Below are 11,197 nucleotides of genomic sequence, written 5' to 3'. Positions count from 1 at the left end.
CCACCCCCTTTTTCCTCCTTCCCCCCCTCTTTCTCTCACACCCCCCTAGTCTGCATCCAATTGTTCCCACCAACTTACAAACTGTGCTGTTACTTCCCCTTTCCCTTAAAACACCGGCAAACTGGCAAACACACAAAAGCTGGTCCTTCCGGCCTCCTCATGGCTGGCTCTCCGACCTCCTTCCAGACTCTGCCCACCTACTGGACCAGCCTCTCTGAACAGCAAAGTAAAATCGCACACCACTCACTGCACCGCCTTGCCTGCCTCACTCCCTATGCCCTTGACCTGCTCATTCTGACCCCCGCCACCCCATTGGAGTGTCAGCTCCACAAGGCAGGATGTTGCCAGTTTTGTTGCCTCCTAGGGCAGAGTGTCTGCTCCAAAATACTTGTGGGTGAACTGCCACTGAGACGGCTCAGGTCCTTATCCGAAGGACAGTGCTTCACGGACGCGCACACTTGCCTTTGGTTAGGTGTCGCTTCAGGATGTGTGCATTCCAGGTCCACCTGGGCTGCTCAGCCTTCCCACCCGTCCCGTCCCCTCCTGTTGGCTCCTCCTGACCCACATCCAGGTCCTGGCACCACTGTCACCTGAGCTTGAGACCCGAGCGTCCTGAGTCTCCCATGTCCACCCAGGAGGTCGCCAGGTCTTAGCGGGCTCTTCACCTCACGCACCTCGCCTCTCCTCCCCGTCCCTGCAGCTGTCCCTTCCTCGTTGATCCCCCTGCCCCTCTCACCCTTCACGCTGCTGCCAAAGTCATTTTTCTAATAGGAGATCTGATGCTCCTACTTCTCTGTTTCAACTCCCAGCGGTTCAGCGCCCTCCCAGGGCTCCGGCCGCACCAGGTGACCTAGAGTCTCGACAGGTAGTGGGCTGCTGCTCTCTGGGACCGCAGTTCACTCTGCCTGGAATGCTCGTCCCCTGGTCCCTCAGGACCAGTCACTGCTGGCCATACTTTCAGGTGGGGCACTTCCGGGGCACCCAGGGTTCACGGGCACCTCTAACTCTCCCCCCACAAGCCTCCCTTGCTGCACTGCTATAGTGAGGCTTCCTACTGGACCGCTCCTTTTCCGTGGCCAGTTATCTTTGTTCCCCTCAGGCCTTGCTTGGGGGAAGCTTGGAGAGCCGGTCACCCTCCGCTCAATGCAGGAATGACAGGGAGGGGCCTGCTTTGTTGGGAAGTCCCACATCCTGTCATTCACTGAGACGGATTTCCAAGCTGGGGGGCACTGCTGGGGGTGAAAATCTATTATTGGAAGAGAAGGGAGCCTGAGGCTATGGATTCTTCAGAGTTTGATCTGTAAACACAGACACGTGAGGAAGGGAAAATTAACTATGAAATTGAAGGGACATCTGCCAACTTGAGTCTGATAGGAAAGGCTGAGGGGTAGGCGGGGAAGGATGGGGGCCCCGCAGGAGTGTCCACAGCTGACGAATCTTAGGAGGCCTACCCCGAACCCACTTTTCCTCGCTCCTTGGTGGGCTTGGGGTTGCGCCTCAGTTTTCCCTAGGGCGGGGGGGGGCAGTCTTGATTTTGGCTGCTCTCACCCTATGGTTGGTCGCAGCTCACAGCTGCCCCTTCGAGCGCAGGGCCTCCCCACCGTAGCCAGGACCTCTGCTGGCCGGAAGTCCTTGGCCACTCGGGGCCAGCCTCCATTCTGGACCTGGCTCTACCCCCAGTGCCAGCCAGGCCCTTACCTGGCCGCCCCTCCTCTCTTACCGCTGGATTGTTGGGCTACACTTGCGATAAAGAATCTCGATGAAAAAAAAAAAAAAAGAATCTCGATGGTCTCTTAAGAAAAGTTAAAAATGAGGCGGGGTCTGAGAGTTGTCCCCGAGCTAGAGCAAAGTGCGGGTCACGTGAGAAAGGCTGGGAAACCCCAAACGCTGCAAAAGGCCCGGGGAGGGGTGCAGGGGGAGCTACAGGGTGTCAGGGGCTGAAGCTCACACATCTGTTTGTTTAAAGTTTTATTACAAAACCATTAAGCTCTAGCATGTGACATAGTGCTTCCGTGAGGGCGTGGGACTGAGCGGCCTTGGCGGTCCAGTCTAGGTCACTCCCCCCCTTCTGAGCCATCTCCGGACTGTGGACCAGGGGTCATTACTTCCTTGGGTTGCCGTGAAGATTACCGAACCGAGGAGCAACAGTGGGACAGAACCTGCCACGCACCGGTGCCCGATATTTAGGGTTTGTCCCCAACAGGGGAGTTATTAGTAATCAGTGGCCACAACCCCTATAAATTACTGAATTTAGTTTGTCAAAAAGAAAACCGAGGAATTGAACACCAGCTGAGCACGAGCAGGCACGATGCACAGGGTCGCTCAGAATGCGGAGGCCCCGGCCTCTCTGCCCCGGGCGGTGACAAGCAGGGGTCGGCCGGGGGACTCGCCCCGCCAAGCACCTCCTCCAGGCCGCCCCTGCCCCCCAGGCCTCAGCCCTCCTGCGTGGTGGGTGGGCTCGGGCCCCCGAGGCCCAGCGGGCCAGGAGTGCCGGGAGGGACAGGTCGACAGGCCATAAGGTCACGCCCCTAGGGCGGCGTCTCTGGGTCGGCGTGGGGGCGGGGGATCTCCTCGCGGTGTGAGGTCTGGGGCCGCGGATGCCGGGTGGGGACGCCCGGACTGGAAGCCCGCGGGGCGGCTGAGAGCGGGCGCGGCTCCTTTAAGACGCCGCCGGCCCCGCCCCGCCCCACCCCACCGCGGGAGCCGCGCCACGTGACCCGGGTCTTGTGACCGGCGGGGGGAGGCGCGGGGGGAAGCCCGCGGCACCCGCCTCCAGGGGGCCCAGCCCCGCCGCCGCCGCTGCAGCCCGCGAGGAGCGGGTCCCGCCGCCGGGCGTCCGGGCGTCCCCGCGAGTCCGAGTCGCAGCCGAGTCAGAGCGCGAGCGGGAGCCGGGCCGGGCGCGGTGGGCGCCGCCCGCCATGGACCACAAGCCCCTGCTGCAGGAGCGGCCGCCCGCCTACAACCTGGAGGCCGGCCAGGGCGACTTCGCGTGCGGCCCGCACGGCTACGGCGCCATCCCCGCCGCCGCCCCGCCGCCGCCCTACCCCTACCTCGTCACAGGTGGGCCCGGGGCCCGGGGGGCGGGGTGGGGGTCGGCCGGGACCGGGGCTGGCCGAGCGGGCGGGGCCCGGGGCCCCGGGAGCAAACTTTGGGCGGAGTTCTGTGTCGACCTTTAACCCCGAAACCAACTTTTCTCCGGACGCGGCGGCGGCGGGGGCGCGGCCGAGGGGAGACCCGGTGGCGGGCAGTCTCCGCTCCGCGAACCTGATGTCGGGACCCCGAGTCTGGGTGCCGCCCGAGGGCTCTCAGCCCACCTGCTGGGTCGCGCGCGCCCGGCTTGCCCTTCCCGGGAAGCAGCACCACCTCCCTGCAAATTAACTTTATTAACGAGATGCTGTTTGCAAGTTGGCACCTGATAAAGCCCATAGTAGGCACTTAGTGGACGCTGTTGTTGTCTTGATTTTGAAAAGGCTGCGAGTTTTTGGTGGGGAGAGGGGAAGGGCAGGAGAAGTACACCTCAGACTCCCCGAGTTTTCCTGCCTGCCCCCTTCTGATGTGCTTTCCTGCCCACAGGGTTACCCACGCACCACCCCAGGGTCTACAACATCCACAGTCGAAATGTCACCCGGTACCCTGCCAATTCTATCGTTGTCGTTGGAGGCTGCCCTGTCTGCAGGTACGTCATGGGCCTGGGGGCCCCAGAAACCTCTAAGAACACACTTACTCAAACTCATAAAGGCAGGATCGTTTGGAGACACGGTCAGTCTTGGGACAGGCTGCTCACTGGGGCATGGGAGAGAGTGGGTTCAGTGGTCCTTGGGTCCATGCACCTTTCATGGGGCAGAGGGGGCTGGGTTCTCTTTCCTGGGGGAGTTGCGTGCTTTTGGGGCCACTGAGCCCCAAGTGGGTGGGATGAAGAAATGGTAGCAGTTGGACTGGCAGCCTCTTATCCCCGGTTCTGGAAGCTGCAAGTTTGCTCTGCGGTTGATACTTGAAGGTGGCAGAAGGTTTCCTTCTCCCGGAAGGGTCAGTTTGAAGTGCATGGGCAGGAGAGCTCTGACTCAGGTGGCCCGTGTTGGAGGAGCTGGAAGGCCAGGGGGCCAGGGGAGCGGCCGCTGTCAGGGCTGCTTCATGCCATCAGGGCCGTTCCCTGCATGAGGGCAGCAACGCCGAGGTTCTTTGGGGTGGGAGCGATATTTCAGATTCTCAACCTTGAGCCTCCAGAATTTTCTGTTTTTGTAGGGCCTGAGAGGCAGCTATTAGATGCTTGTTCTGTGTGGGTCCTGAGGATTGAAATTCAGATAAGACTTGGTCCATGCCCTTGGTGGATTCGACTAAATGGACAGTTTAGAAAGTCAGGGCAGACTTGGCAAGGACCGGGTTTTCAGCCTTGGGGGGAGGGGGAGTGGCGGAGGAAGTTGGAGTTCGTGAGATGGAACTGAGAAGCCCTGGTTTATACTTAGTCTTAATTTCAAAAGTGTATCAGGGACACGCAGAGTGGAGTCGAAGGGAAGTTAACAGTTTGAGTCACAAGGGTCAGTTGTGTGGGGAGACAAGGGCCTGGGAAGAGGGGGGATGTCCGGAAGTGGGGGCAGGAGGCTGGACCCCCGGAACCAACCGTGGGCTTACTAAAGGGGCTGTGGGCAGGGGAGAGCCCTCTGGGTTGCGTGCCGGCCAGGTGGACCTTGATTTGCAAACCCTAAGCAGGTGTCTGTTCCGACACATCTGGTGATACTCTGGCCTTTGGAGAATGTGAATGGGGAGGGGAGACAGCTGGCCGCCTCTGGAGAGGAGCTCTCTGCACTCTGCACCGGGCACCTGTGGGCGGCAGAGTTCTTGGGGTTGGGGGCATGTGGGTGGGCTTGGAGATGGGGGGCATGGCCTGGGAGGCCCGTCATGTGCTGCTGGGCAGGGCAAGGGTCAAGGCTCGGTCCCTTGCGGAGAGAGCCATTGGGAATCCTTTTGGAAAGTTGCACAGAGAGGTGGGCGACGGGAAACCCGCTGTGCTTGGCTTTGAGGCTGGTTCCGGGTGCTCAGAGCCTTGCTGTGTGCACGGCCCTTCTGTCCCCAAGAAGCCTAGCTGGGCGATTCCAAGGGCCTGTTTTCGGGCGGGAGTGGTTCTGAGCGATATCCTAAGTTTAAGGAGGGGTTTCAGGCTGACAGCTGAGGCGGCTCCGCACCTGGAGCAGAGCCCTCTGGCCGGGGTTTCAGCGTCTCCCCGCAGGGCCCAGCCTGCCAGACGAGCTGGGCTCAGATCCTGGCCTCGCCAGCTGCCAGCTGGGCCCGTTTCCCCATCTGGGAGATGGGGTGTCTGCCGGGATGGTCCAAGGCTCTTGCTGGCCCAAGGCCCTGAGCGTGGAGGAGGGGAGACCAGCAGTGGGGCTTACGGGGCACAGGTCTCCCGGGGTTGTGAGCTCCCAGGCTGCTGCAGGACGGGGAGCATTTCCCCTGACCCCTCCCTTGCCCGGGGGTGGGAGCTGTCACGGCGGAGGCCCCCGGCTTCTGCCCTCAGCCCCCAACGTGCAGAATGCGGGTCACCGTCTCTCTGCTCTTCTGGGGAGGGGCTTGGGCTCAGGGCTGCTGTAAGGCTGAGGGTGGGCGCCTGCATCCGGGAACAAGTTTCTTCCCTTTGGTCGGGATCGCCGTCCTCCCGGCCTCTGGGTGGTGGGTGCAGCGATGGGGAGCAGGTGCTCTGAGAACAAGTTTGGGGGCCCAGGTTGGGAGCAGACACTCTGACTCCCTCCAAGGCGTGTCCTCCGTGGGCCCTTCTGTCAGCTTGAGGACAGATGCCGGCGCTTGGGCTCGTGTTACACAGGGGTGTCCCGGCCCCCTGCCTGCAGTGCCCTCTGCTGCCGGAGAGTGGGCTGGGGGCCCGGGGAGGTGGGCAGCAGGAAGCAGGGGAAGGCCGGGTGCTTCCAAGGAAGCTCCGCGGTGGTTTGGGGAGAGGGTGCCTAGTCCCTGGGGACAGCCCGTGTGGCCCCTGTCTGGCGGCGTTGGGAGACAGGCGGCTTCTCATGTGACCACACTTCCTTCCTTCCCAGCCAGCCCGCCAGGCTCCGTCCCTCCCTGGGAGCTTGGCAGGAGTTTGCCCAAGTCACACGTCTGTGATTCCCTCTGAGTGAGGCCTGGCGTCAGAGGCCTGTGCCACTTGTCACTTTGCCACCGTCTGAGCTTTCCCTTAAGCAGCCTGACCCTATCTTCCCTTTTTAGCCGCTATGAGAGCGTTTTTTTCTACCCCGGCAGACAGTGAGCGTGCGCCTCACCCCACCCCTGCCCGCCCGCGGCCCCTGTGCACTGAGCACCGCCTTGGCTGGTGGGGCTTCGGCCAGGCCTCGGGCCTCTGTGAAGCTGTTCTCCTCTGGGGCGTGGGCTGTCCCTGGATGAGGCCACCTCGGGTCTGGGGGCCCGGGGCTGCAGTGGGAGGGCCTGTGCAGAGGGCGCCGGGCAGCGCGGGTCGGAGGCTGGAAGATGCGTCGAGGCGCGGGGCCTGGCTGCACCCGGCTCCCCGCTGGGCGTCGCTGGGCGTCGCTGGGTGTTCGGTCTTGGGGGTGACCAAAGAGGCAGGAGGGAATCCAGGAACGGCTGGGGTCTTGGAAGCCAAGACAGGGGCTCAGGGAACAGCTGTAGAGGTCAGGTGCTGCCCAGAGGTCAGGACAGTGATGAGGCCGGCGCTCCGGCCTCGCCCCCGGGAGCGGGCTCTCCCCGGCCCGAGCACTGGTGAGCCGGCCCCGGCTCCCGGGCTGCTGCGGGCAGGGCGTGCCGACCGTGGGGGCCTGGGAGCGCTCGGGGCCTCTCCGTCCAGCTGTGCCTGGACCGAGCCTGGGGTCCGGGAAGCCCCGGGAGCCCCGTGCAGGCCTTGCCACCTTGCAGGCCTCCCGCAGCGTTTGTTCTGCTTGGGGAGGCTCAGGGCTCCCCGGCTGCAGGCTTGCTCAGAAGCGCCCCTGGAGTGGCCGGCGGCTCCCCGCCCCCGTGGGACCCCGGGACAGCTGGGGGTATGACGTAGTCTCTGGAGGGGGCTGGCCAGGTGCTGTGGGGCATCATGCCCCACCCCTGCCTGTCTGCAGGCTCGTGGCCACCTGCACGAAGCCCTCTGCACCCCTCTCCCGGCTTGTCTGGGGTTGTTCCTGGGGTACATCCTGACCGGAGGCCGCCTTGTGCTGGGAGCAGTGGTGGCACTAACTGGGGGGCGCTCAGAGGGTGGGGAGGCCCTGGGCTGGGGTCTGGACTGTTCCCAGCCAGGCCACTTGCTGCCTGAACGAGGCTCCAGGCTCCAGCTTCGTGTAAGGGGGACGTGATGGGATGGGGAGGACGCTGTGAGGAAACGGGGGGTGGTGAGGATGGGACGGGACATGTGGGTTGCAGGGTCTCGGCTGCGCTCGTCCTGGGGCCCCACCCAGCCCAGCTCCCTGAGCAGATGGGTGTCAGTGGAATCGAGTGACCACTCTCCCCGTAAGGTCAGAGTCAGTTAAGGAAGTGTTTTCAGAATCAGTTCCCAGATTTCTCCAGTTTCCATATCCTCCCCACCCGCATTGCTCAGGAATGGGGGAGGGGCCTTTTAACCACAGCTGGAGCTGCTTGCTCAGTTTGGATTCTGAGCCAGTGGATGAAGAGGTGAAACTCACTCTGAAACGGTGAGGGCTTTTGAGGGGCTTGGAGAGAAAGAGAGGCCAGGCCACTTAGGAGAGGCTGGCAGGACAGGCAGGGGGTCCCCTCCCTCCTACGTGGCCCCAGAGGGACAGGCTTGCTCTGCAGCCTGCTGTTGCTGCGTCAGGACTGGCCTAGAGACCAGACTGTGTTCTCAGTTCAGAAGATTTTGGATTTTTAAAAACAGTAAATCATGCCAGCACTGCTTTTGAGGTTTGGGCAGTACCCATGGTCAAATATTAACATTTCTGCAGCAAGACACGAATGTTCCCATTAAGGGGACACATTGAGGCTATAAATGGCCACACAGCAGTTCAGGTCACATGTGGCTGCCAGCTGGGTTTGTTACAAACTTATAAAAAAGTTCCGCGTTCAGAGCTTTTGGCATTTGGAATTGTGGGTAAGAGGTGTGGACTGCGGGTAGCAGGTCCCTTGGGCCCGGAAGCCACGTTGGCGGGTCGGGCCGTGGTTCTCCGTGGAAGGTCTGAGTGTGGAGCAGACCTGCTGGCAGGGCCCGGATTCCGCCCACCTCCCTGGCTGCTGAAGGGAAACGGCCTGGCTCTGCCGCCTTCTTGGGGTGGGCTGGAGGTGAACGGGGGAGAGGGCGTGGGGTCTGGTCCCATCAAGCCCGCACTCCTGACTGAGGGTGTTGGAAAGGGGAGGCCCAAGCTGCCTGCTCTGCTCTGGCTCGAGCGAGTGATGGATCTGGACAGAAGGCGCTGCAGGTTTGTGGAATGAGGGAGTGTGTCCCTCCTGCCTGGGGTGCCGGGCCTCCCCCGGCTGGTCTGGCTGCTGCCGGGGAGCCGTGCTCACGCGGGGCCGGTCCACTGGCCTCATGGCGGGGAGGGCCCGGACGCGAGTGACCAGCCCTCCTGGGCTTCCTCCAGCTTTAGACAGTGTCGACCAGGGTCTGGGGTTAGGGTGGAGGATTAGGGAAGAGGCAGGTGGGGGGCTGTGGCTGTTTGACCCCTGACCCCAGAGGACAGGAGCAAGTCGCAGACAGGCCGGTTCATGTGGACGCGGGCACCAGGCAGCACAGGGCAAGCCCCCGCCCCTCCACTGTGGGGAGACAGCCGCCACTCAGAGGGCTTCTCCGGCCAGGGGGCGCTGGGTGCCCTCCAGGGCACCGAGGGCGGCAGGGCGGGACCCCGCCTGGCCCCAGCCTCCTCCTGGGATCTCCTGGAGCCTTTGAGTGGACACACTGGGTTCTAAGCTCTGCCTCTGAACAGCTTTGATCCTTAAGTGAGAGAGTACAGAGCGCCTGAGATAGTACTGTCCTCGGGCCTCACTGGCCCCTGGAGGGGACACGAGGCACCCTGGTGACTCAGAAGGTTCTCAGCTGGTGCAGGTGACCCAGCTGTGAGGCCTAGTTCAACTCTGTCCTGTGCTTCTCCTTCTTTGGACATTCTAACCGAACAAACCGGTGTGAGCCTGGGGATTCCAGCTGTAGGTGGACCTGGTTCGGTGCCTGGAGGAAGGAAGCAGGGAGACGGGGCCATGGCTGCCCGAGTGGTCCCCGGCCGCCTCCAGTTATGCTCAGGTGGCCTGATTAGTACCAGTAGGTGTAGGAGCCGTCGTGCTCCGGGCCCGGGGCAGCCTGTCATGGCCTCCTTTGTGTGGAGCCACAGGTGGTGGCTTAGGGCCTCCTCAAAGCCCCTGCTCCCTACTTCGGCCGTGTGGCCTCGGGTGTTTTCTCAGCAGGTTCTTCTGCCACCTGGTCTGAGGGGGCCTCGAAGCTGGGGCAGGTGGGGTCTGGATGGGCACGGGGCACGGTGTGGTGACCCGACAGCCTGTGTTGTACTGTCTGCGCCGGAAATGGCGGCTCGGCTGACAGATGCTGGCCAGCTGATGCGCCTTCCCTTGGGGCGGGCCTGGCCTGTGGGCGGTGTCCAGGTGTCCGTGAGTCTGGGCTCAGCAGGTGTCTCCGCTGCAGGGCTGCTCAGAGCCTTTCCTCAACTAACACGGGGCGTGAGGCAGGTCCCCAGGACCCCCCACCCCACCCCCGCCCTTGGTCTCTCTGCAGCGCTCCCAGGGCTTCCAGTGGCCAGGCCCGCTGGGAGGCGCTGCGGGAGTGGAGTGTCCACCGCGCGCTCTCCTCTGGGGCAGGGCTTGGAGTCGGCGTCCCAGCTGAGCTGCCCCTCGCTGGGCCCCCGCAGCCCTGTTTGCCCCCCGCCCACACTTGTTGGTTGGGCTGAACCTTTCTCCTCTCCACACAGGCGGCCAGAGGAGGGTCGTGGGCATAAAGGATCCTTACCGTGTTTGAGTGTGATAAGTGGCTTCAGGAAGCCCAAGGACCTTGGTGTGTGCGTGGGGGGATGGGCTGGGGTCCCGAGGGCGGGGCACTGGTTTTGCGCTGCAGCTGGGGCCGGAGAGAAGCGCCTCTGGGGGGCGGGCATCAACAGGTGTCGCCCGAGGAGCTGAGCACAGGGCCCCTGCTTCCCCCCTTTGAAAAGGCCCTGAGACCCGGGGTGGTGCCCTCGTGGGCACATGGTGGGGGGACGGCCCCTAGCGGTCCGAGGGATTATGCACTGTGCATGTTGAAGGTTATCGTGACTTTTTCCGAAGAGGAAGCTTTGAGATTAAATTTCTCAAGATAAGTGACATTGTGTGAACGTGGTGTGAACAAGGCTGATTTTAGTCTTTCACTAAAATCTGCTCCCCCGCCCCCTGCCCAAACCAATAAAAATCACACAAAATTCAAACTCTTATCACTATTTTTGGAATTTCCCTGTAGGGAATGGGAAAATAAGTCTAAAACTTTTCAACGTTGGGAAAAAATATCCTAAAGTGATTTGGGTTTCTTGGTCTTGTTCTTTTCAGAGACATACGAATTTTTATAGAAACCAGCATTTGCCTCTTGTAAGAGAAAACGTGGCAGGTTGTATGGCAGCCGGATGTTCTTGCCTTTATCAGTAGGTGCTGGTGCCTCCCAAGCAGCTCTTCTCTCCTCTTCACGTTTTCTGTGCAGCGACCGCTGGCAGCTGGCCGTCCCCTCCACGACCGGTGCCCCAGCTCTGGAGGCACCTAGGCTTGCGGACGTGGGCCGGGGGCGCCTTGGGGACAGGGGTCCGCTGGGCCGGCAGGCCTTGGGTCTGCGAGGGCCCTAACCCGCGTGCCCCCTCTCTCTCCGCAGGGTCGGGGTTCTGGAGGACTCCTTCACCTTCCTGGGCATCTTCTTGGCCATCGTCTTGTTCCCCTTTGGGTTCATCTGCTGTTTTGCCTTGAGGAAGCGAAGATGCCCCAACTGTGGCGCAAACTTTACTTAAAGGGAACAGCACACCCGGCTTCCCACACCCAGCTCGCTTTTTCTAATGTAAATGTCGTGTACAATAGCTTTATGGGATTCAGCTTCAGGACTGTGCTGTAAAGGGAGGTGGGCGGACTGGGCGCTGCCAGGAGGAGCCGAGGGCACAGGGGGCGGGAGTGCGGACGCGCACGGCACTGCTCCCAGGTCAACGACAGCTCAATAAAGCACTGCTTTTATTTTTCGCAGTCTTCAATTTGAGAAAGGTGAGAAATACTGTTTTAAATAAATGAGATCCATACCATTGTT

The 11,197-nt window shown here is 62.0% G+C and overlaps 1 protein-coding gene across 1 annotated transcript; it reads left to right on the top strand.

The window, feature by feature from the left end:
• The first annotated feature begins 2,726 nt into the window (after positions 1 to 2,726).
• BRI3 (brain protein I3) lies at positions 2,727 to 11,197 on the top strand. Its single transcript, XM_082428932.1, has 3 exons — positions 2,727 to 3,060; positions 3,574 to 3,676; positions 10,778 to 11,197. Exons 1-3 carry the CDS (start codon positions 2,919 to 2,921, stop codon positions 10,908 to 10,910), a joined length of 378 nt encoding a protein of 125 aa, XP_082285058.1. The 5' UTR covers positions 2,727 to 2,918; the 3' UTR covers positions 10,911 to 11,197.

The sequence above is a fragment of the Balaenoptera physalus genome (genome assembly GCF_965194825.1).
Source record: "Balaenoptera physalus genome assembly, chromosome: 16".
Taxonomy (NCBI): domain Eukaryota; kingdom Metazoa; phylum Chordata; class Mammalia; order Artiodactyla; family Balaenopteridae; genus Balaenoptera; species Balaenoptera physalus.
Note: the sequence above shows the minus strand (reverse complement) of the source record. Positions and strands in the feature narration are given on the sequence as shown.

Bases quoted from the DNA above. Each gene is read 5' to 3' on its own strand.
- BRI3 (XM_082428932.1), top strand. From the start codon at position 2,919: ATGGACCACAAGCCCCTGCTGCAGGAGCGGCCGCCCGCCTACAACCTG. The intron at 3,061-3,573 runs GTGGGCCCGGGG...TCCTGCCCACAG, and splicing joins CTACCCCTACCTCGTCACAG to GGTTACCCACGCACCACCCC. The intron at 3,677-10,777 runs GTACGTCATGGG...CTCTCTCCGCAG, and splicing joins GGAGGCTGCCCTGTCTGCAG to GGTCGGGGTTCTGGAGGACT.